The sequence below is a fragment of the Dermacentor andersoni genome, chromosome 1 (assembly GCF_023375885.2).
Source record: "Dermacentor andersoni chromosome 1, qqDerAnde1_hic_scaffold, whole genome shotgun sequence".
NCBI lineage: Eukaryota > Metazoa > Arthropoda > Arachnida > Ixodida > Ixodidae > Dermacentor > Dermacentor andersoni.
In genome coordinates, this window is record NC_092814.1 from 377590665 (window position 1) to 377616183 (window position 25519).

The window sequence follows — 25519 nt, forward strand, 5'->3', positions numbered from 1 at the left end:
ATCTCAAAACTGGATACGCTAAGACTCTATATTGTGGTAGTAATTCTCCGCCATGAAGTGACCGTCACAAATGCGTCGGTCCTGCTGCCAACTGGATACTGACAGACCGATTCGCTGCAGCCACTCTGCTCACCTGTTGCCTTGCAGAGGCACACAATGTCGTTGCTTCACGTTGCCAATCACTAGGCTTGCAGCCCACGGTGCAAATTGATTCATGGTCATAAAAAGAAACCTCGAGACCAACACTGACCACGCAGCTCGCGTCGACACGGAGCACGTAACACAAGCAGACGACACTGGCTGTGTGCTGGAAGCGCTCTAGAGTGGTCATAAGTTGTTGTGTTTTCTCTTGCTGTTAAATTTTTTTCATAGAAACAAATTAACCAACATTTCAACTATATCAAACAAAATCTGTAATTTGGAAAAATTGTCAATGATGCAGCCTGGGTAGCCTATTGGTTAGCTTGGCCAACTGATGTCACTTGCACCAGCTACGTAGATCATCTACAGGTTTTCCCGCTCAATTTAATCCAAGCGCCAGTTAATTTAATCCGAGCGCCAGTCAATTTAATCTAAGCGCCAGTCAATTTAATCCAAGTGCCAGTGATTTTAATTCAAGCGCCAGTGAATTTAATCCAAACGCCACTCAATTTAATCCAAACGCCAGCCGAAATAATCCAAGCGCCAGTGAATTTAATCCAGGCACAACGGAATTCAAGGACCTTTGGATTTCAAGACTTCTGAAAATTTGCGAACATATTATGAGTTAACACCTTGAAAATGAAAGAGCGAGGTAGTAGACCAATAGCTATTCTGCCACGGGACTAACGACAACTTTTGGAGGTTTTGAAGCGAAAAGCTTCACTACGCTGTAGTCAACACCGCGCATCGCGCGAGCCGGCGTATTTCGGAATTGGCTCCGTGAGCGTGTTCGGAGTCGAATTGGCTCCATAAGCGTGTTCGGAGTCGACGCAGGTGGCCACTGCCCCGCGGTATGCGTCATCGTTTGACGTTCGCCGCAAGCGCGTGTTTATCGCGGAGGCCGACTATATAACCGCTTGGTAGGGTATAGGCGTGTGCATTCAACATGGAAGGAGAAGAGAGTGATACTACCGATACAGAGAGCTGTGTTTATGGCTGTAGAGAAATCGCAAGACAATGTGCCCAACAGTGATGAATAAAGAAGTTTAATAATCCTGCATAACTTATGGTATATATCATTGAAAATGAATTTGCATAACTACACAAGGCACACGTATAGCATAACCATAGGCTAAACAAAGCATATCCATAAGTGAAACCGTAAACATAACCATAGGCTAAATCATAAAGCATAACCATAAGCTGAACCGTAAGCATAACCATAGGCTAAATCATAATCATAACCATAAGCTAAACGATAAGCATCACCGAACCTTTTCGCTTCGAGATATCCAGGCTTAACCTTAGCTAAGCCCCAGCCAATTTTTTTTTATTTTCTACTTCGTTATGAGAGCGACGCAGAAGATGAACCTTCTCCGAATCATTTGAGAGGAAACGTCAGCATGAGTACGTCGAGTTAATGGTACACATTCGATTTGGTCATGGCTATCAAACGATACAATAAAGTTTGATTCGATGATAGTCATTAGGCCCTCGCTGGGAGGCTTCGGTCGCTAGCAAATACGATTCACTATTCTACTGCGATATCCGCAGCCTCCAATCAAAGACCTTGTCATCGGTACCGCTAAAACAGTCATGAATACCATTTAATTGCATAACTGGTCAAGCCACTAGTGATCACAAGTGAAATACAATGCGCAGTTCGGGGTTCTTGGAGTTTTGTGCAACATGACGTCATATACATCCAATGAAATACGATGAAACGAGTGACTCAATATACCTACTATAAACTCGTATACTTAAGTCACTGGTGAATATTATTCACCCATTTTACTATCCCTGAGGCAGCTTTCCCTCGTGGGTGCCGTCAGTACTATCAATTAAGCTGTAGCACGATGAGTACTTTTGCGTTACCACTTCCAACTGATACCGCCGAGTTTTTAGTCATCCCTAGTGATGCGCTCACTGCGATGTTCTCGAATTTTTATGCAGAATAGCGTGATAGATATGAAATGGTTATGATAGATATGAAACGGCTATTCACTAACTATAATTTGATAACTATAGGAAATACTATGATTGATTCACTCTAGTGATGAAGAATCACTGTGCATAGTTTGATGGTCAGAGCCATCATTCATGCACGCCGTGAATGGTATAAATGAAAGTGTCAATAAATGAGAGTTTAAATCAGTCAACATTGCTAATTTACGTCGCAGAGCCATTAATGATCACTAGCGATAAGCTCTGTTCGGTGTTCTTGCACTTTTATGCTGCATAGCGTCATGCATGTCAAATGGTAATTCAAACGATGTTTCAAGTTTAATAACATGGAGATGGTAAGAATTAGTCACTAGTAATCACGAATCACTTTGTTATGACAACGGTAGCCACCACTCGTTCATTTTGCCACAGGAACTGAATGTGTTCTCCTAATTACTTTCCTCTTAGATTGCTGATGTGATCGAATTACTGGTGGTCAATGGTGACTACGTTCAGTTTAATTTTGTCGGCTACTCACAAATCACAGCTTCATGGACATAAAAGGAAACATTTCTCAAAAGGTGATTAAGTTAAGACAATGATGAAATGAGAAGTTTGAGCTAGTAGTAAATATCAATAACTTTTTACCATTACAGCGTCTACTTGTACGCGCTGCAATTGAGTAAAGTTTCAATAAACCAGCAATAATTTGAAGAATATAAAAACAGCGAGTCATTAGCAATAAATTCTGATTTTGCACAGTTCTGTTTGCCGGGTATATAAAATTCTTCACTGTAAGGGCATTTCACGATAAGTCGTTAGTAGCGTAATTAGATTATGCTGTGTAGGATCTCATATGGTTTGGCCCCTGGAGATGACAGATCACATCACATTTCCCGTACGTCGCACATATGTAAACTGCGGTAATACGTTATGAAGTGAACAGGACGTTCAGGGTGCTTTACAATGCATATGGTAGCTGCAATGCGTACGGAACGTTTTCGCAGGTCTAATACGTTCAGAGAAAGGTGGCCCATTTGACGGTTTGCTGTTCGAAGAAATTTCTTGAAAAGTCGAATGATGTGAATGAGTAAAAAGGGCGGCAACAAACGACGAAACGCCAAAAAGGACTGGAATGGACACATAATTGCTCAAGTAGCCATCGGCAAGAACGGCTTTACAATAAATAAAAAAAAAGCATCACGCCTTTTGAAAAGCAAGCATACCTGCGTGCACTACAATTTGTGTTTTGTTTTCCTTCACTTAAAGAGGACCGTACTAATAACAGGGTAAATGATAAATGCCGAGAACGGTTGCATTTCTTTTGCTTTGACGTGTTTCTGCGTACATCATTCCTATCAGGGAGAGCTTAATTTGTATATATGGCCTTGCTTATCGTCATCTCTCTCAGTCATTGCTTGTGGACATTAGTCAGGTCCATTGTATGGGATGCTCTCTTGTCAATATTCCTGTATAATTCTGTTCACTGTGTGCATCCGCTGAATGCGCGCTTGTGAAGCAAAGGCCAGGCGTTACTGAGCTTCATCAATGGCTGACAAAAGTGGCAAATCTTGAACTGCGGGAAAGCTTACTCTCGCAACCGCCGTGAGCCTGCCACTTTCGTGTTTCGACTTTAAGAAGCCCTTCGAATGGCCACAATGAATTTTCCTGTTTGAGTATCACAGTTTCGCTTCCGGTATTTGCCATATGCTACTGGCTAGGTAAAAGTGAGACCATCCCTGTATACTATGGGCTCGCAAGAAGCTAGGTGGGTTTTGCAAAAGCTAGACTTCCGAGCATCAATGTGCTTTGATGTCGTAGAGAAAAAGTTCAAAGTAATTTTTATTCATCAGCCTAATAATTTGTGCTAACGCGTCAAGTTGCACCAGTGAACGCAAGGAGGCGAAACGAAGCTTGACTGATATTTGTCGAATGTGTCTCGCTCAAATTTCGCAGAATGTTCAAGATAGTGAAAGCCATTTCTTGCAGGGCGTGAGCAGACGACCAATGAAGTTGCAGTGGTCTGTGGGGTGTAACCACGATTGTCTGGATATTGTAAATGAGGCACTTCGTTATATCGGCTAATAAAGACCGTAAGATCTTGCGTCTCGGAACTATGGCAGCTTTGTACAAAACATAAATTCTTAAACTAATGTTCGAGAGGAAAGACTACCATTCTAACTAAAGCAGACGACATGCGGCTGATTCTATCAGGGGTGCAGCACTTCCGTGCAGACGACAGGCAGATGACCAGCGTCAGTCGTTGTGCAATCAACGTGAGAGGTGTGCCTCAGCTTTAATGTAAAGTGAATATTTTGAAAATTTGTGCCATGGAAGCAGGCAAGGTGCGAGCTGCTGGACGACCAAGAAAGATGCCTGATGAAGAAAAGATCAAGTACGCTCGCGTTTCTGCCGTGGATCGTTCCCGCATCATCGATGCGTACCGAAGAGGTGGGGACTTGAAGCAATTGGCCCAAACACTGGGAATAAATATAAAGACTGTGCGCTCAATCACCGAAACAGATCGCGAAACAGCCAAGAAACGTGGTGGCTCGTCAAAAAAGTTTGACCGAGATGTGGTCAATACCCTGAGTGAAATTCTAGAAAAGAACCCATCCTTCACGCTTATGCAAATCCGGATGTCGTTGACGGAGAAGTTTCCCGGTATCGAAATCAGCAAGTCTACCATCGATCGGCTTCTCGATGGCCATGGTTATACACTTAAGTTAATCACACAGAGGCCGGTTGACCGTAACCGTCCTGATGTCAAGGAAGAGCGCCGCAAGTTCACTCAATGGCTTCAAAATGAGGGTACCACAGTCACGCGGTACTACATCGACGAAACGAATTTCAACGCGTGGTGCGCAAGAAGTTTTGGCAGAGCGAAACGAGGCGCCCCAGCTATTCGTCTTGCCACCAGCACAAAGGGTGCGAATATAAATGTTTTGGCTTGCATGTCTGCAAATGGCCTTCTGCATTGGACTTTAGTGGACAAGATCCACTGGGCTGTATTCAACGAATTTCTCGATGATCTGTCCAAGAAGGTTCATCATCAGGAACCTGGCACTGAAGCTGTGTTCTTGTTTGACAACGCGCCAGCGCACCGCCGTGCTGAGGAGGTTCTCTTGGCCACTACTGAGCACTCAGTGAAGCGGCTTCCACCCTACAGCCCATTCTTCAATCCAATCGAAGAAGTTTTTTCGAAGTTCAAGGCTGGTGTGAAGGCTTTTCTTGCTGAACGGCGCGACCGTCTTTTCATGACACCACCAGGTATCTCCAAGAAACAGCATCGCCGGGCACTGTTGGTTGAGGCCGCGGGAGAGTCAATGCAGCACATCCTGCGAGTTGAGTGCGCTGCCTACGACAGGCACAACTACACTTTTGTGCAAGCTGCCCTAGAGTGCCACTATATGTGAAAACTCCTCAGTGCTGCACTCAAAGGAAAGTCGACAGTCTTCCAACAAAGTGCTTTTGGTTTATATTAATAAAGTTTCCTCTCGCAGATCTACGCATAGCATTTATGGTCATTGTTTACATAAACAGGTGTCGCCTTTGCAACGCAATCAATTGCTTCATAAGAGTTTAAAGGAACTTTACATACTAACCTTTCCTGCTAAATTTCGAATTAGCTGTTTTGCACAAAAGTCTATTATAAGCCATTGATGAAGCGTTGCTCCTGCTATGTTAACATTCTTGTTTCCATTTATTTCTTCAAGTAAATTGGTGCCTCTTGCATCGTTCTAGTGAAACAAGGCCTAAGAATTCAGAAAGTTGGCAACTATAACCTCACCTCGGCTTCTTTGCGTCAATTGGCTCACACATGTCAGTTCCTAGTCTTCATAAAAGAATCACCTTTTGAGCGACTTCTCATTTTAGGTCCATGAAGCTGTGATTTGCGAGTAGTCAAGAAAATTGAAGTGAACATAGTCACCATTGACCACCAGTATTTCTACCACATCTGCAATCTCAGAGGCAAAATATTCACCTATAGCAAAATGAACGAATGATGGCTACCATTGACAAAGTGACTCGTGATTACTAGTGACTAATTTTTAGCAACCCCAGGTTATAAAATTTGAATCATCCTTCAAATTATCATTTGACATCCATGGCACTACAAACACTAATTGTAACAGAACGCTGAACTGAGCTTATCACTAGTGATCACTAATAACTCTTTACTATCAGGTAGCAATGGTAGTAGAGAAAATACTAATTCCATAACATTTTGATAGATATCAATGACTACGTGCACGATTGACGGCTGCCGCCGCCATACCAAAGTGACTCGTAATCACTAGTGACAAATGCTTAGCACCTCCAAGTTATTAGGCTTGTATTGCCATTTGACTCAATTTTAATTTGATACGCACGACTTTAGGCTGCAAGAAGTACGAAAACAAAGAACTGAGCTTGTCACTAGTGATCGCTACTCACCCTTCACTATCAGGTAGCAATGGTTGCAGACCAAATGCTCAGTGATCGTAAATGATCTTAATTGGATCATTGTTTAAAGGTTTCATTTGACATGCATGACGCTATGCAGCATAAAAGTGCAAGAACACCGAACAGAGCTTATCGCAAGTGATCATTAATGGCTCTGCGATGTAAATTAGCAATGTTGGCTGATTTAAACTCTCATTTATTGACACTTTCATTTATACCATTCACGGCGTGCATGAATGATGGCTCTGACCATCAAACTACGCAAAGTGATTCTTCATCACTAGAGTGAATCAATCTTATTATTTCCTATAGTTATCAAATTATAGTTAGTGAATAGCCGTTTCATATCTATCATAACCATTTCATATCTATCACGCTATTCTGCATAAAAATTCGAGAACATCGCAGTGAGCGCATCACTAGGGATGACTAAAAACTCGGCGGTATCAGTTGGAAGGGGTAACGCAAAAGTACTCACCGTGCTACAGCTTCATTGATAGTACTGACGGCACCCACGAGGGAAAGCTGCCTCAGGGATAGTAAAATAGGTGAATAATATTCACCAGTGACTTAAGTATACGAGTTTATAGTAGGTATATTGAGTCACTCGTTTCATCGTATTTCATTGGATGTATATGACGTCATGTTGCACAAAACTCCAAGAACCCCGAACTGCGCATTGTATTTCACTTGTGATCACTAGTGGCTTGACCATATCAGCTATGCAATTAAATGGTATTCATGACTGTTTTAGCGGTACCGATGACAAGGTCTTTGATTGGAGGCTGCGGATATCGCAGTAGAATAGTGAATCGTATTTGCTAGCGACCGAAGCCTCCCAGCGAGGGCCTAATGATTATCATCGAATCAAACTTTATTGTGTCGTTTGATAGCCATGACCAAATCGAATGTGTACCATTAACTCGACGTACTCATGCTGACGTTTCCTCTCAAATAATTCGGAGAATGTTGATCTTCTGTGTCGCTCTCATAACGAAGTAGAAAAAAAAAAATTGGCTGGGGCTTAGCTAAGGTTAAGCCTGGATATCTCGAAGCGAAAAGGTTCGGTGATGCTTATGGTTTAGCTTATGGTTATGTTTATGATTTAGCCTATGGTTATGCTTACGGTTCAGCTTATGGTTATGCTTTATGATTTAGCCTATGGTTATGTTTACGGTTTCACCTATGGATATGCTTTGTTTAGCCTATGGTTATGCTATACGTGTGCCTTGTGTAGTTATGCAAATTCCTTTTCAATGATATATACCATAAGTTATGCAGGATTATTAAACTTCTTTATTCATCACTGTTGGGCACATTGTCTTGCGATTTCTCTACAGCCATAAACACAGCTCTCTGTATCGGTAGTATCACTCTCTTCTCCTTCCATGTTGAATGCGCACGCCTATACCCTACCAAGCGGTTATATAGTCGGCCTCCGCGATAAACACGCGCTTGCGGCGAACGTCAAACGATGACGCATACCGCGGGGCAGTGGCCACCTGCGTCGACTCCGAACACGCTTATGGAGCCAATTCGACTGCGAACACGCTCACGGAGCCAATTCGCCTCCGAACACGCTCACGGAGCCAATTCCGAAATACGCCGGCTCGCGCGATGCGCGGTGTTGACTATAGCGTAGTGAAGCTTTTCGCTTCAAAACCTCCAAAAGTTGTCGTTAGTCCCGTGGCAGAATAGCTATTGGTCTACTACCTCGCTCTTTCATTTTCAAGGTGTTAACTCATAATATGTTCGCAAATTTTCAGAAGTCTTGAAATCCAAAGGTTCTTGAATTCCGTTGTGCCTGGATTAAATTCACTGGCGCTTGGATTATTTCGGCTGGCGTTTGGATGAAATTGAGTGGTGTTTGGATTAAATTGACTGGCGCTTGGATTATTTCGGCTGGCGTTTGGATGAAATTGAGTGGTGTTTGGATTAAATTGACTGGCGCTTGGATTAAAATCACTGGCACTTGGATTAAATTGACTGGCGCTTAGATTAAATTGACTGGCGCTCGGATTAAATTGACTGGCGCTTGGATTAAATTGAGCGGGAAAACCTGTAGTAAAGAGGCAGCTGAAAATGGGAGCAGCGCTGCTGCAATTGGTAGTGATGCACATTTTTAAAACCTTATAACAAATTACACACATTATGCGGAGTGCTTGGAATTGTCACTTATTGATCATAAAGACCCAGAATAGCTGTCATTTGTATGTGTTGGTAAACGTTCATGATGGAAAAGCGCTACTAAAATGGAAACTTAGCAAGAACACAGGACAAAGTGCTACTAGCAACTGGGAAGTTTTATTTATGAAAGGTGTTCCTATATACAGAATGAATGTAAGCCACCATGAAGCCACTGTCGTTGAAAACCAGAATTCAACGCATGATATCACTACAAAGCCACTATCGTTGAAAATCAAAATCTAATGTGAGATATCAAGACCGAAACAACAGATCCTTCAATCACCACCAAAGCACGTGTACAACCCCCTTTTTAAATCTGACACAAAAGCCCCTGTCATTTTTTATCCGAAAAAGCAAGTTTGCAGCTCGAAAGCAGAATAGATGGCTGGCTGACACAGCCATCCCCATCCTTCTTAGTGCGATAAGCTTCAGTGATCTCTGTTACAGATTGCTTTGCGTGCGTGTCAATGATAACCGTGTCGTCCAATTTAGGTTTGCATGTGCATTCACTATAGTGCATTGCTAAATGCGAGTACAGTGCCCCTTTCAGAGAACTTTGATGTTCCCGAAGGTGAATGTTCATGCATCGGCCCATCTGGTTGACGTATTCCTTTCCACATTTGAAGGGAATACTGTATACATCTTTTTTGCACTGAACAAATTTTTTCCCATGTTTGATGCTGCAGCCATCCTTGGTTGCGCTTCTTTCTTTCGTTATGAACCTTTGCACTGCTGGGCACACCTTTCCCAATTTGTTTTGGGCTGATAACACTGCACGCACATCATACCTGGACGCTACTTTCTTCAAGCAACGTGAAGTGTTATGCTGGTGTGGAACAACCGCTATCTTTTTTGCTCTGCACTCGACTTCCTCACCCTCGCGTCATGTTTTGCTCTGGCATTTTTATTTCTTTTTTATAGCCAACAGGATGCACTCATCTGGAACACCAGCTCCTCTTAAGCGGTCTGTCTGGGTAGAAACGCTTTCTTCTACCAAATGCTCACAAGATTTCATAGAGACCGATCTTATACAGGACGTTGCTACTCCGTTTTATACTAACATTGAATGTGCTGATCCATAGCTCAACAAAGGTTTTGCATCTAGAGTGGCACATCCAGCAAGTGTTAATTGGCTGGAACTTAATTTGCAGATCTAAAAGCAATTTGACGTTCCTTTGGTAGATCAAAGGTAAACTCAAAGCCGAATCCTTTTTCTTTAAGGTATGTTGCCACCTTTTTTGAAATCTTTTTAGATTTTGACCTTAAACTAGTTGCGTTGTGTCTGCCTTCAGAAGTGCTCTTTAATATGGCCGTTCAAGCGTGTTAGGTAAAAAAATACAACTAATTACAATTTCATTACGAAAATTATCCAACATATGCCCATCACGCCAGCAGTCATAACTACCGATCCTACCGCATGAAAAGAAAATGGCTTGACAGCCATGTAGGGGTATATGTAGGCTGTGCAAAGAACTAGGATCTTTGTACTGTCATCAGTATTAATTATGTTATAGCCAAAAAACAAGAAAATGTGTATTTTCAGGTGGTTGCTGTTCAATTGAAATCCCATAACATGAAAAGTTATTCATGGTTTTCAATTATCCTAGTTCATTGCACAGCTTAAAGATCCTAGTTCATTGCACAGCTTAAGGGGACCCTGAAACGATTTTGATGATTTTGTACAAGCATACTGCGTTGTTAGAGGAGGTCTTTCTGATCATTAGGTGACGCGTCTAAGGGCTCCATGTAAACGTGTAATTTATTATAAGGTTTTAAAAATGTACATCACTGCCAATCACAGCACACCACTCAGCTGAATTTTTAGTCGCCCCTACCCATTTGACATAAATTGCCCTAATGACGCTTGTAGGGCGAGCTATCCGATTGGCTGTCCAGGGCGCATCATTGAGAATTTTTCCAATTTTATGATGAACAAATATTGTTCATAATAGTTGGGATGTTAGTTAATTTGTTTCTATAAAAAGAAAGTAGCAGAAAGAGAATGCACAAGAATAATTTCTCGTTACAACTAAGCGCACTCCCGGCACGCAGCAAGTGCCATCTGCTTGTGTTACAATGTGCTCCGTGTTTACGAGAGCTTCGTGGTCAATGTCGGTCTGTCTTTTTGTGAGCAGCATGATTAGCCTTTGTTGCGTAGTGGACTGCAAATGTGGCGACTGGCAATATGCCAAGCTGCTACATTGCATCCCTCTGCAAGGCAGCAGATGAGTGGAGTGACTGCAGCGCATCGGACTGTCGCTATCTGATCGGTGCCAGGATTTTTGCGTTTGCAGCTGTTGCTTTACACCATAGGATTACTACCACACTAGTGTTTCGCGAGTCCGGTATTCCGGTTAACGCAAGCGCAAGGGGACTGGGCCTGGCTGTTTGACCATGCCGTTTCACGGGATGACAGAAGCGCAAACATGAATGGTCTGCATGGTGCAGCCACCTGGTGGCTGCACCATGGTCAATAAATATTGGTCAACCAAACACAGCAGTAACGAAGTGTATTCTTTGCTGCTGGTGTAAAATTTTCGGAGGAGTGTAATCGTTCACACGTATTTGTAAATGTTTAAATGTTTTAATCCTGGTTAGAGCAATATTAGCTCTTTGTTTGGCTGGTTAAGCTCTGCGCCACCAGGTGGCTGCACCGTGTACACAGATCAGTCCACTCACGTACGTCTACGCTAAAGTTCCTTCGTCAGCTTGAGTTTATGCCTCCACCCATCTGTCGGAACGCCCAGCTCGCCTGTGGTTACCGGAATACCAGACACGCTCGTCGCTGCGACAGAATGCTCTCAATGCACGCTGCTTCGATAGCTTTCACTTGGGGTTGACTGCCAAGCAGCTGGTGAAGAGGTTCGAGAGGCTTCGCGTGCTTGCTCCCAGACAACCGGAAGTAGATGACATGACAAGCCATCACGATGCAGAGCCAGTGAAGGCAGAGCTTAGCCCCAATCACTCGACGAACGAGTTGAGGAGAAAATGCATGGCTATAGAGGAGGGTAACTTGTATTCGTCCGGAACTCTCTTAATATGAGACGCTTCACAAAAATTGTGGTGCGAATGATTAACTTTAGCTGTACCCTACGCATCTATAAAATATGTTCAAACCGTTTCAGGGGCCCTTTGATGGTTTAGAGAGAAGCCTGGGAAGTTTCATTGAAAAATATTGGTTTATTAAAAAATTACGAGCTTTTGCACAAAGAAAACAACTGAAATGAAGTTTCGAGAAAAACAAGAATTAAGTTTTCCAAACATTTAATATAGATCAATAAAAGGTTCTGGGAGGCTAAAACCCACCAGGCTCGTAGGTGGGTCCCTCCTTAGCGGGCACGAGTTCACCTTTACATCGTTTTATTGCCCATTGTTTTTTTTCAGACTTGTTTTTTGTCAACTTTTGACTGACGGTTGGCATTCTTCACGCGTGTTCGGTCCCTGCTGAGGCAAGCTACTGTGGTGTAGTAGCCAGGATGAATGCCAGCCTGCCTCAAGATATTCAGCATGCCACTATTTCCATTGTTGAAATGAAATACACAACCGTATAGTCCAAACAAAACAATGTGAAAGCTTACATAGACATCGTTATAGACGCGCTGTCATTTGAATAAAAGATGGTAGCGATCACCCCTTGCTCAATTTTATTAATCTTTAAGATAGCTCATAACAAACCAATCTAAAAGTATCTTGAGCATTTGAGCACAACCATAAGTTTGTTTTAATGATCAGAATGTAGGCTTCATTTTAAGAAAATGTCAGTTTTGGTTTCAGGCTGGTCTGCGAGCACTTATAGAAAACACCATAACTTTTGAACAGAACTGGACAGAGACATAATTTCTTCTGCACTACAACTTTGTATGTCTGTAGGTTCTTAAATTGTCAAAAAAAAATTAACTTTTGTGTGAAAAAAACATTTCAAAGGGTGGCTACATACCTTAAAAGTCTTCAATACATTCACAAGCTTGCTAGTACCAGGATTGTCTTTCACCAAAACGAGGTAATCATGCACAAATGTTAACTTTACATTCATGCGACTTAATTCTTTTTCAATAGCTGTATCAACTTTGCTTAAAAGTATATTGCCAAGGACCAGGGCAACAAGTGGCATTTTTGTTTGACTGTTCTTGTTCACTTGTACATTATGCTCTACGTAATACGTTTGTTCATGTCCGAACTTCTGCCAAAGACTTGTTTTAAAGTGTAACTGCTTGCTTGGCACACTTTAATTTGGGGGATTTACCACCAAGCATATGCAGTAAAAAGGTGAAAATTAAAGGACCTCGAATAAACTTTTTAATGTTTCCATTTCTTTTGTAATGTTGCGTTTTGACAACTTTAAGCCTCTAGTCAAAGCTACTTTTTTAGTCTATTTGGCTTAGAAAAGCTGTTGTCGCTATTTAATCACATCGCACGCAAGGCTTTGTTACTCCTCACAAGAAAAAAGAAATACAAGAAACTTTTTGCTTTAAATGTGCTAAAAAACAAATGATGTTGCAGAATTAAGCCACACATTAAGTTTGACCTAATTATGCAATACAGCTCCTAATTGACCACTTGCAGAAGTACGACTATGCGTACGCCAAAACCGGTCGGCGCGGCAATTCGTGAGTGCCATCTCCGTGGTTGGAAAGCAAACTGCAGCTCGGGGGTGACATGCCGGCCAACTGCGTCGCATTTGGATGCACGAGCTATTATTATGGAAAGGGAAATAGTAAATAGAAAGGGAAATAGTAGGGAAGTAGTATGGAAGAAATAGTAATGGAAAGGGAAATTAACCTCCACCCGCGAAGGTTAATGTGGAGAGGAGAAGTTTGTGGACGGCAGCGGTGAAGCGGTTGAAACCGGACGGCACGCCGTGGCAGCTAACAGTGCATTTTAGGATCTGTGGTTTGTGCAGGCAACTTCCATTCCCTTGTCATCTCCTGCCAGTTCAGCAACGCTGAGCAGAATGCCAGCGACGGGCTGGCAGTTCTCGCTGAGGCTGCAAAATATAAAGAATGCAGTTTTTCTTCGCGCTCGTCACCGAGTCAATCTGAGCATATACGAGTAGGTTTGAGTGCAATGTGGAAAATAGCGTTAACAGGTGCGGCCAGTCTCTGCACTTCGTGTCATTTGTGAGTCTGCGCTCGTCTTCTTCTGTACGTGCCAGTTAAGTTGCACTCTCTTCCACAATGACTTCGAACCAATTCGCCCAACTATCTGCCTTGATATGAGTATTCACGAGTGAGCAGGAGGGCACTGGCCTGCGGACGCATGCGCTGCCAATATTTAAGCTAATATAGTGCATAATAAAATATGTTGGCATATGCTTTGAGGCCTTAGCGCTCGCAAAAACACCCTGAATAACCTACCACGTACATATAGCACATGCAAAATTTGAGATATGGTTTGGTACACTACAAGCATGCAACACAGCAGTTTGGCGAAACAGCACGAGATGAATACCATATTTGCAAGCTATCATGTGTACATCTACTGGTCCATGCAACAACTAAGAGTTCGGGGAATTCGACAGGCATTAAGTACTCACCCGGCCACACATTCACAGTGCGCTCCGGCAATGTCGCCAATGGCTTTCTTGAACCATGATGTAACCGCGTAGATGCCCGACTTCATGGATGGCGTGCACGTAGTTTGTATTTATTTATTTATTTATTTATTTATTTATTTATTTATTTACAGGTACCTTACAGGCCTTCAAGAAAGCATAATGTAAGGGGGGAAATATGGTGACATTACTATGGAATCGGGAAAAAAATAAACATCAGCATAATGAAAGGAGTACGCACACACCATGGAAAATTAATACATTAGCAAATACAATATGTAGAGCAATAAGAATAAATGGTAAACAATAACATAATAGCATAATAACATTGTAAACGTTTTTGCATGTTATACAGTAGTAAGTATTGTAAAAAAAATTGGGACCACTGAAATTCTTTAACTTGTAGAAAAAATGCAGGAAAATTACAAAAGGCATGACGTGTTTAGACGGTTGAAACGGCATATTGATCGGTTAGCAGATTGCGAAATGCAGTGTGTTTAGATTGGCAAGTGATGTTACCTGGTAGAGCGTTCGATAAACGGACCGCACGGGGCAAAGCTGAAAAATTAAAAGCGTGCGTGTTGCCATAAATTCGGGTGTAGCTGAACTGATTGTTCAGTCATTGTGACGTCGAGGATGCTTTTTTCAGGTTGATAAGGTTAGGCCAACTGTGTGAACAAATCTGTGAAATAATAATAGAAGGGCAATATCACGGCGCGTAGTTAGTGGTTGCAACGAAAGATTGATTTTTATTTGGGTTACACTTGACTGGTTACTATAATTTTTTTAAATGAAACGGCTCGCTCTATTCTGGATGAGGCCAAGTGCAGGGTCCACGGTGTTTACATTAAGTTTTATGTTCTTAGCTTAACGTTTCTCTTTTAAAGCCCATCCGCGGTGTCCCTGACAGATGGACGAAGTGTTGGCATGAAGATAACCCCACGCATTGTCGCTCATTATCCGGCACTCTGAGTAGTCAGTTGTTCATCTCATTTGCAAAAACGGCAAGGGAATGAAGTCCTCTTCAATCATAATTAAGGCAGGTCATATGCAACTACCGAAGAACGTCAATGCTTTTACAAAATGTGAAAGAAGCTCTGCAAACACAACGTCGCCACTCAATGCCACCGTACCAAAGCAAGGCTGGAGCCCGGATGTTTTCCAACCAAGCAGCGAGGCACAAGCTTCCTGTTTTTTGTGCTAGGTGGCGCTCCGACTTCTGCAAATAGTGAATTTAGTACACAATGTTAAAGGGCTCCTTACCAGGCCACATAGAAAATTTTTATTATACGCTGGAAGTTATGCGTCTTCTGAAAGGTGTTCTGTCAAAAAAATTTTTCAAATTAGTTCAAATAGCAGAGATAAAAATATTTGAAGGGACGCGATTTCAGGAGGCGACTGTCGCTGCCAACATAAACACTCTCTCCACTGGCTCCCATCTGGCCTCTGCTTGCGAGGTTCCTTCCTTGTGTTCTCTCATACCAGAGCTGGAGGATTGCATCACAAATAAATCACGGGCTGTGCCTTCCTTTTTTTAATTCTCTCTTGCGTTTTTGCCGAGTGACGCTTTTCTGGTGACGGTCTTGCACACAGCTGTTGCTTTTGTCTCATTTGGAACAGTGGATGATTTTGTGTGCCATGCATGAGAACACCTGATTAGTGGTATAAGTCAGTGCCACAATCGCGATAACTGAGGCAGATGTGAGAGGATGAAAGAGCATGATTGTGGCACTGGAACACGGTAGAAAATTACTTACTTCTTTTTTCTGCATATGCAATTGCACAATGTGGGGACAAGCTGATGAAACAGAAGTACATCTCACTTGCTACAGTACAACGTAAAAAAAACACTCAGACATTCTGTTTGTATGTTTTATTATTTCTCTAAACTTAATGCGTCTGTTGAAGCAACAGATTAAACAAATAACTGATGTTGCCTCGAATAATTCTTGCAGTCGCGTATCACTACGAGGGACCTCGCAGCACTGCCATGTACGTAGGCGCACTTGCACAACAGACGTTGACACTCCTGCTGGGGGTGCGGCACCTGCAAAAAGAAGGGCAAACAGTGTTTGGTTTGAAATTTAAGCTCTTTCCATGGCACGTAGGGAGGTAATACTTAGCAGACACAATCACTGGCACGCATTATATGCACTGCGCTTGTCAGTTCAAAATGGGCAGACCTGGTGAAGGTCCCTTAAAGATGCTGCATGTGGGTGTAAACCACAGACTGAGAAAATGTAGATTTTGGGGAAGAGCAAGAAAACATGACACAATTCACTGGGGGCATTTTTCATTCAATGAAGAGCCAGTGAATGTGTCATCGGTATAGATATATCATGGGAATGTTTGCAATAGGCTGTTGCAACATACTGCTTCAGCACTGGCATGTTTGACTTGCATAGTGCCTTTAGAAAGTAGTCATGCTGTCCTGTTTGCCTTGTCTGAGGGGTGCATTCTCTCTTTCTTTCTTTTTTCATTCTTGTGCCTCACCTTTCGAGGTTTTTAGGACAGTATGGCCCTTTATGCCAACTCTGAGGCAATGTTGTCTTTTAACTTTTGTGCATTGTAGACTGAATTGTGTTTGGGTCAGAAAGAGAGGACACTTGACAAACGTTGTCCCCTCTTTGTCTTTTTCCTTGTGCAGAGGCAGACAAGGCTCTGTTTTTTGTCTACTGTAAGCAACCATGTGACCGTGTGCTGCCAGGCAAGCTCAGGGTCTGCTGTGCCACCTGTGGTGAAGGTTCCTTCATTCTTCAAAAGGTGACCATGCATCGCCTCGTTGCTTACTTGCTCTCAAGGCTTATAGGGACACTAAATCAAAGGAAGACGGGCAGAATAATAGAGTTTTAACTTGTCTACATATCTGTTATCTTTTACATAATACTGGGCTACCAGAGATGTGGGTGACAGTAGCAATGCTGGTAATGTCTTATGACAGTTTGTCAAATGTGTTAGCAGTGTTTTTGTACATGGGTGTTCTTGTTGAAAAATACAGTTGATCCTGGATAGCGAACTCCGATATATCAAAATGTTGCCTATATTGAACAGGTGTAATATTCCCTTGGAAATCCCATGGAAATTACAGCGATTTACTATGTGTATGTCAAACTCTTGTTCACAGCTGCATTCAATATATTGATCGTGCTGCGCTGTACCCCTGCAAGTGTGCTTCTCCGAGCAGAGACGCAATCACTTCTTGCGTTGTCGAAAATATTTAATGCCGATGAATTTGAAACGGCACTGTTTTGGCCAAAGATTGAATCTGAAGTGCAGTACATGCCACGGAGCAAAAATAAGCAGGGTGCTCTGAGTTGTGCTCGCTGCGCATATGTGGCCATTCATTATCGGCAAGAACAGACTGTTACTCTGCTTCAAGAAAGCGAAAGGCCTCCCGATCCCATGCACATTCCACTGAGTGGTGCCGGGGATGGGATGCCAAATTGAAGATGTCTGTGCCGCCGGGTTTGTCTTTTTGTGGACAAGGGCTTTGTGCAAACGGCATTCTAGGATTCTGTAAGCGGCCAAAATGAATCCGACCCCAACCTCCACTTGGAAAGACCCTGACAGTGTGAATGCAACAAAACCACCGCATGCCACGTCTGCACTTCCATTGCAGCAGCAGCAGCACACGGGAGTTACGGATCCATGCTGAACATGTTTCGTTTGTGCTCGCATGGTTCTGCATGAGTGAGAATAGACTTGGATGTTCTGCAAGCTCAAAGCAACACTTGAGACTAACACTGTGCATGTAGTCTCAGTAGTCACTGAAGCAGCGGCTGAAGGAGAAGGCCCAAGAACCGAACCGAGCGAGGTGTGGAAACATTCAGTGCTGCTCAAGAAGAGACACATGGCCTTTTTAGGGCAGTCAACAAGCAAGGCAACTAGTTCCAACAGGAAGTCGATTCCAAAAACCAACACAACGGTCTGCCTAGCTCGTTGCCTGCATATGACAATACATTGTCTAAACAGCGTGTTATTGCTATGGTAACGAAACGTGGCTGGGCATGTTCACATGTGATTCGCAGTACAAGTGTGCTGATGGCAGCAGTACTATGTCACTCCTCTGCGCGAGCGACTTGCGGCATTCATGTGCAAAAAATAAGATAACATTAGTGGGATAGACATGGCCTTGGAGAATCAAATTGGTAAATTTCTGTCTTTCAGGATCTCGAGAAACTGTCCGAGATATGCTGAGGTCTTAGATAAGCATCCAATATGCAGGTTTTGTATTTCGAATTATCGATATGTCGAACTATCTTGCAGTACCCTTCGAGTTCATATATTCAGCATTGACTTTAGTAGAAATAGAAAGCTTGCATGTTAGTGATTTGGAAGTAGAAAGCATTAAAATGGGTCAAAATAAGGAATTGCTTTACCAAACAGAATGACAGAAGACAGTGCACTGACAGTCCTTTCACTCACTTTACTGATTTATGGTTTTGCCCCGTTTTTAGTGCTGTTTGCTTACAAATCATGTACCAACCAGCTCACCTAGTCGTTTTAACGATTTTGTTGTGGCCGACACTTTACACCAGTGGCCAAGGAGAATATTATTGCATGCTGTAATAATAGTGCCAATACAGTAGACTGCTATTAATTCGACTCTGGTTAATTTGATTTTTTGCTCAATTTGATCCCATGCAAGGGTCCTGGCCAGTGCCCATGAATTTTTATGGGCCCAAACTTTCGTTATTTCGATCCTTAAATTGGTCTACACTGAATAATTCCAACATGACCAGTAAACGCATGCACCTGACCCCTATGATGACCCCAATAGCGACCCCTTTAGTGCCAGCGACTGTCTTGGGGCAGCTTACGGGACAGTGAATAAATTGAACACACACATCTCTACGCCTATTTTCGACCTGTTCTAGAAAGACTTTCAAGCAAAAACGAGCTCACCCGATGTCTGATTACGGCATTTACCCAATTCTAATGCCTGCATTTTTTTATGCGCACGCATAACTGGCCAGCTAGTTAAATTGGTGAATGTATGTCTGAAGCTGCAAAGGAAGCAAAGGAGGGAGACACCTGGAGGTTAAGAGAATCGCACACCGGGGAAAGTACAAAGGAGCGCGCTAAAGCCCCTCAATGTTTTAAAGTAGTGCCATCCTTTGAACTTTTCCGCCGCTGTACAGGCTCTCCATCTTTTTCCCTTACCTGCACCCTCTGCCACCCGTCTCCCCTTTCCGATTGGACTACCGCTGTCACGTGACAGCATGCAATTTTCCATTTTGTTGTTTTTTCATTTGAGAACAAAGCGCGTGCTTTCAGAAGTCTCTCCGGCCCCATTTTCGATGCAATGAATGAATATGCGCCGTAGTGTACATAGTATATGGGGACGGTAGCTTGTCATGAGCGCACCATTAAGAACAGCATGCTTCCTTGGCACGCTTTCTACTGATCATCATGAGTTGCTGCACCTACGGTTTCCATAATCACTTCAGTGAAGGAAAAACCTTTTTACACTGCTGTCTGGTAAGCATGCTGTGGAGTGAAGTTATGGATGCACCGTATCGGTTGAGCAAACTTCAACGGGCTGCCGTTCGCGCGCCTTTGTGAGCTAAGTAGGAGTTTTCTCAGTGTATCCGAGATATTTATTCCCAAGCTTTCACACCGCACAATGTTACCGCGGATGTCGTGCACTCTGATGTGCACCGTGTCGACGCACTTCTTCCTTCTTGAGCAGTAGTGTGCACTTTTCTTAATGCGTAAGCATTTTTTGGTGAAAACCACTGGAAAATTTGTCCTTCATGCAAAAAGTTTAATGCCTTTTATCTGCACAAAATTCTCAATTTGCGGAGGCATTTAATCATTATAACAGTGTAAGTGTGAATGATTGGTAGCTTTTAAGTGGTAAGGAACAATTGAAAAACAAAAAATGAAAATTATCAGAGAATACCCATAGGATACATAGAGCTCCATAGAAAATGCATGGGGAAGTAAGTGTAGGGGTGGGCCAACTTAAATTTGTGGGTGGGCCAACTTGAAGTTTGGGGGTGGGCAACTTGAAGTTGGGGGGTGGGCCAACTTAAATTTGGGGGTGACCCAACTTGTAATTTGAGGGTGGCCCACCTTGAATGTGGGAGTTGGCCAATTGAAATTTGGGCTTAGGCTGACTGAAATCTGGGGGCATGCTTACGCATACTTAGATAACTCCAGTGGAATTTCTGCATGCTTTTTGATATAAGAAAAACGGAGTGATACTCAAAGACTAAAATGTGAATTTTTTAAGCTTGTGTTTTTAACCATAGAAAAAATACAGCATCAACTAAACTGTTAAAATACTCAAGATACGAATCAGACTTGCACGCGTTAATACTTTGGGTAAAAAATTGTTTCTGCTTTAAAAATTCTGTGCGAAACCATTCAATCAAAATTTAATATATCCTTACTCAGCTTTTTTTTTTTTTTTCATTAATGCTTGTCCGCGACGAATCGTTTTCTGGGCACATGATGTTTAATTCATCTAGGAAGCGTTTCTTATCCTTCGTTTAATATTTAGGATAATTTTTGGGATGAACAATTTGAACCTTTGATTATGTGCGATTTCAGCCAGAAGCTGGAGCCAGATGATGTACCCAGCATGCTCTATGGTTATCGGCCAGAGTGCATAGTCAGTGCCAACGTAATATATTTTAATGTTTATTGTATTTAACACATAGCTGTGTAACTGTGTAGTTAGAGTCAGTGGTACTCAAAACAGATTTTTAGCTTCTATTTCTGATGAACACTTTGAGGCAGCCATGCTTCACAGCTACTTGCGACGATTCACAAATGGTGTTTATAATCTTTGTTAATGAAATCTTGTCATCACTCTGCGAACCAGAGTTTCATTGCACAGTTAAATAGGCTACAGGCTGCAGGATACCCAAGTGTGGTGGTGACGTCAGTCTCAGAGGTATTGCTTCAGAAACTGAAAGGGAAGTGGCACAAATTTAACTGTAGTACACAAAAGAAGAGGCCTGAAGTTGTGCCGTATTTCCATAGAGTGGCTCACAATCTAAAGAATGTCGCCTCTAGATACCAAATTCCGGTAGTGTTTTCCGCTCCTCAGACACTGTCAATGTTGTGCAGCCATATTTCTAAAACAAGTAAAAAAACCACATTGTGAAAAGAACCATGCAAAGTTTGTAGATTGCAGCGTCGGTGTGGTTTATAAGATTCTGTTGTCATGTGGCAAAGTGTATGTAGGGCAGTCAGGCCGCTGTGTTAACGAGCGCCTTAGAGAACATGAGCGATCCATACCAACAGGCACAGGTTCCCATTTGGCTCAACATTGTAAAATATGCAAGTGCAAACCCATGTTTCGTGATACCACAATTTTGAAAAAGAGTCGCGATACCACCGCCCGAGAGTTATCGAAAGCATTCTTCATACAGTCGTCAGGGTCACAGTGCATTAGTGGGGCTTCTTTAAGCTTGTACAGTGCTGAATATGGTTTTTTAGATTCTGTCGCATGAGTGCGCTCTTCTGATCGGATGTTGGTGGTTCCTGCACATGGTGCTCACTGCGCATGTTCCTCTAGTTTCTGCTGTCTATAAAGGAGTGACGCAATAAAATGATGTCAGATGAGAGTAGCGCCTTGTCCTGTCGCCTTTCTTGTGTCCGTTGTATTGCGCTAAACAAAGTATTTATGGATCCGCACCAACTAGCTCGCCAATGCATTGTGCTCACAAACAGTACTCAGCGCAAGCTCGTACAAGGATGCGAACGTGTGCGCCCACACTATCTCTGTCGTTACTCCAATGCATACATTCTTTTACATGTTTTCCCCCCCTAAAATTTCGTTTGTACTGCTTTTTCTTCTTCCCAGGGTTGAAATAAGGCTCCTGGATGTAATTTCAGTGCATCAGGAAATAAATAGGAGCTAAAAGAACAGCTCCAAACTAAAAAGTTGTCATCCCACTTACATTAACGCGTCATGTCGTCTGGTGTGCAGCATCGAGCGGTGAGAGTGTGCGAGGAGAAACAAGTGCGAAGCGGGGGAGGGCGGCGGAGATGGCACTACATTTAATCATCGAGTGGCTTTAAAGCATGCTAGAGTCACTTGAATAAGTTTCAGAGTATTACATTTGTTTTCTGTGTCAAAAGCGTGGCAGTTTGGGCGAGTTGGTATGTCATGACTATTTTAGGCTTGTAGCGCAGCTCAGGAAGAGCAAAAAAGGAAGAAGGTAGGGGTAATCAAAGGGAGCGCTCACTCTGTTTTCCGTTCCCTTTGATTACCCCTACCTTCTTCCTTTTTTGCTCTTCCTGAGCTGCGCTACAAGCCTAAAATAGTTTTCTGTGTGCTGTCACCTGCTGCTGCCGATGAGTGGGCCACTCGTGTCACGTGACCATCTGCCGCCATATCTCTTCCAAGTGCTTTCAGTAGGCACGTCGAACATGAAGCGGACGCAACGCGGACGGAGAGCGTGCGCTTTGTCGCTGGCAAGAGCACTTTGTTTCTGGGCAACACAGGCGCCAGAAGTTACTACAACATTATGCCTGGCTGTTGCGCTTTTGTGTGTAGCAAAGAAACGGGAGTTTGGAAAGGCATTTTTCTGCATTCCGTGGGGGAAGGACATCCGGGATCGACATTCTGTGTGGTTTTACAGAATTGGCCGCAAGATCTTTGCGCCCTCGAAAGACACCCACCTGTGTGAGGTAAGTTTGTTCAATAACTTACGTCCAGTTTGCTGGACAGTTATTGCTTTGAGGTGACTGTACTTGTATGTAACCGCTAAACTTTACTTGTGTGGTTCACGCACCTCGCTCTGCTTGGAGCTTTTGAAAACGATGGAGTTAGTACACATGGTTTTGGGTGAGCTATCGGTTTGTGCGGCCCACTCTGTTTCATGTTATTGTTTCATCTTTGGCTCATGTGGCTCGCTTTCCTTCACGCAATGGAAAATCATGTAGTGCCTACCTTTCAAGTAAGCTCTTCAGTTCACGCGGCATGCTGTGCTTAGTGCTATTAAAAACAGCGGAGTATGAACTTCCCAGCAAGGTGTTCGGCTCGTGCTGCTTATATACTGTATCTATTGTTTCATTCGGTTTACGTGGCACTGCTGAAAAAATGTAGTGCATACCTGTCAAGTAAGCTGCAGTGCCTGATTCATGGGGCTGTCTCTGATTAGAGCTGTTGAAAACAATGTACATACACTTGAAGTAAGCGTGTTATGCTCACAGGGAGATTACTGAGTGTTTATGCATTAGATATCTTGATGGCAGGTACGGCAACATCTGACAAATATTGGTAACTGAAATACGGCTTATATTGCACATAAAATACTGATCGTTTGTTTTTTTTACGTGATGTTAACATGGGTACATTTTCTAGAGAAAAAATGCAGCCACATTGTAGTGCGCAAGCGATAGCCTTGCAACAGTAATTTGCCGGTAGTGAGAGACAGTCACTGTAAAACAATAAACAGGGCACGTGGCAGTGCAGGCATACTTGGCATAAAATCAAAACATGAACAAAAAAACACGGGTGTTTTGGTTCCATCCACATCTTGTAGTCATCTCACTCAAGCTCATCAAATAGCCACAGAATAAAGGAATTAGTTCGCTTGTTGGCCTAGTGGTGCTTGCTACAAGACATGTTTTTTTTGCCGCAAGTTAAAACGCACACCATTATTACACAGTACACACACACAGTATTGGTGTGTTTTAACTTGCGGCAAAAAAACGTCTTTTAGCAAGCACCACCTAGGCCAACAAGCAGTTTTGTTGCAACATAATTCTAGTACAGGCTGGCCTGTCTTCTTGGTGTGTTTTAACTTGCGACGAAAAACATGTCTTTTAGCAAGCGCTGCCCATGTTGTCTTTATGTGTCTTCCTTTTGTGTGTGTTTTAGCTTGCGGCAAAAAACATGTCCTTTAGAGTAAAAGGAGCCTGTTCTTGTGAATAATGTTTTAAATGAGCCACAGGTCTATACAGAAGGTGTTGCTTCAGCCTGTTTTCTATAAATTTTGCAGCCCTGTTCTTATTGACTACTTCCCCAGGGAAGTTATATTAACATTCTCATTTTTTCTTTGTGTTCTCCTTGGACAAAATATAGGACCATTTCATTCCTGATAATTTTGAGAAGCCAAGAGTCGATGGGGAAAAAAAAGTTGAAGTGGAAGGCAGTACCAAGCATTTTTGCTTATCGGCCACAGTAAAATCCCAGAAATCCACCGTTTCATAGACTCCAATACTCGCTGCAAGCAAGCACCATCTTGCAACCAGGCTGCCGCCAGCCGACAGCTGATAACCTGGGAGATGCAGTTGAAGCACCACAACAGGGAGCCAAGGAGCACCTGAAGTCCCAGAAGGGACTAAAGATACCCAGGGAGCATCTGAATGCCTAGAAGGGACTGGCAGCTCTCCTTTGGCTGGAGACTCAATGGAATGCTCCACAGCAGGTACAGTGACCTGTATGTTATGCAGTTAAGCACAGTATATTTGAAACATTAATTGTAGAGTGAAATCCTCTGTATTGTACTTATTGAACCTTGACCAAGCAAAGTGATAATGAGTATTGCCTAATGGAAAGTGCAGTTCACCATTAAAGGGAACACTTGTATGTGTGCTCTTCACGTTACCGGCACTCTAGCTACAAGTGGTGACTAAAGCTATAGCATGTTTACCTACGGCGTGAACAAAACAGACAGGACTGTAAATAAAGGAGTAGACGAGCACTGTGGCAAACTGTTACAGCGTTATGGCTGTCTTTTCATGCCCGAGAAAATTGTCCAGTGTTTACCAGGCTGTGTAGAGGCCGTGCAGAGGGCTCATGTTCAGTAGCGCACAGCACTTGCAACAAGAGACAGGTAAAGATTAGTGCCATGCATTGACCACATAAATTGTGTTATGTTGGCCAGACGGCCCAATGTATCAATAAGAGATTGCAGGAACATTTTCTTATATTGAAGAATGCAGGTCAGGCATTTGGCTTTGTATTGGTGCGTGGCCTCATAGCTCAGCCCAGAAAACCACTCCAGCTCTGCTACAGCATCTGAAGGGGACCGACTTGGGTGCCCAACTTTAGATACGCTGCACTTGGCTTAATGCATGTTGAAGTGCGATCAAGACTCGTGACTTCTCTCTTTCACTCCCGCATCCTCCACTCCCCATGTAGGGTAGCAAACTGGATAAAGTCGAGTTAACCTTGCTGCCTTTCCTTCTCACTTATTCTATGCACGTTTGGAAGAACAAAGACAAGAAAGCCTGCCTAGCAAAAAAGGCATACTAGATTTTAAAAAAGGACGACAAATGCAC

The 25519-nt window shown here is 42.9% G+C and overlaps 1 protein-coding gene across 2 annotated transcripts in view; it reads left to right on the top strand.

Annotated features, from left to right (window-relative positions):
- The window catches only part of park (E3 ubiquitin-protein ligase parkin), a 250664-nt gene that overhangs the window by 14895 nt on the left and 210250 nt on the right, over positions 1-25519 (top strand). For both annotated transcript variants that reach the window (XM_055064887.2, XM_050168283.3), the window contains exon 3: positions 16917-17032. In XM_055064887.2, coding sequence (XP_054920862.2) covers positions 16917-17032 — 116 coding nt within the window. The remainder of the gene's footprint in view (positions 1-16916; positions 17033-25519) is intronic.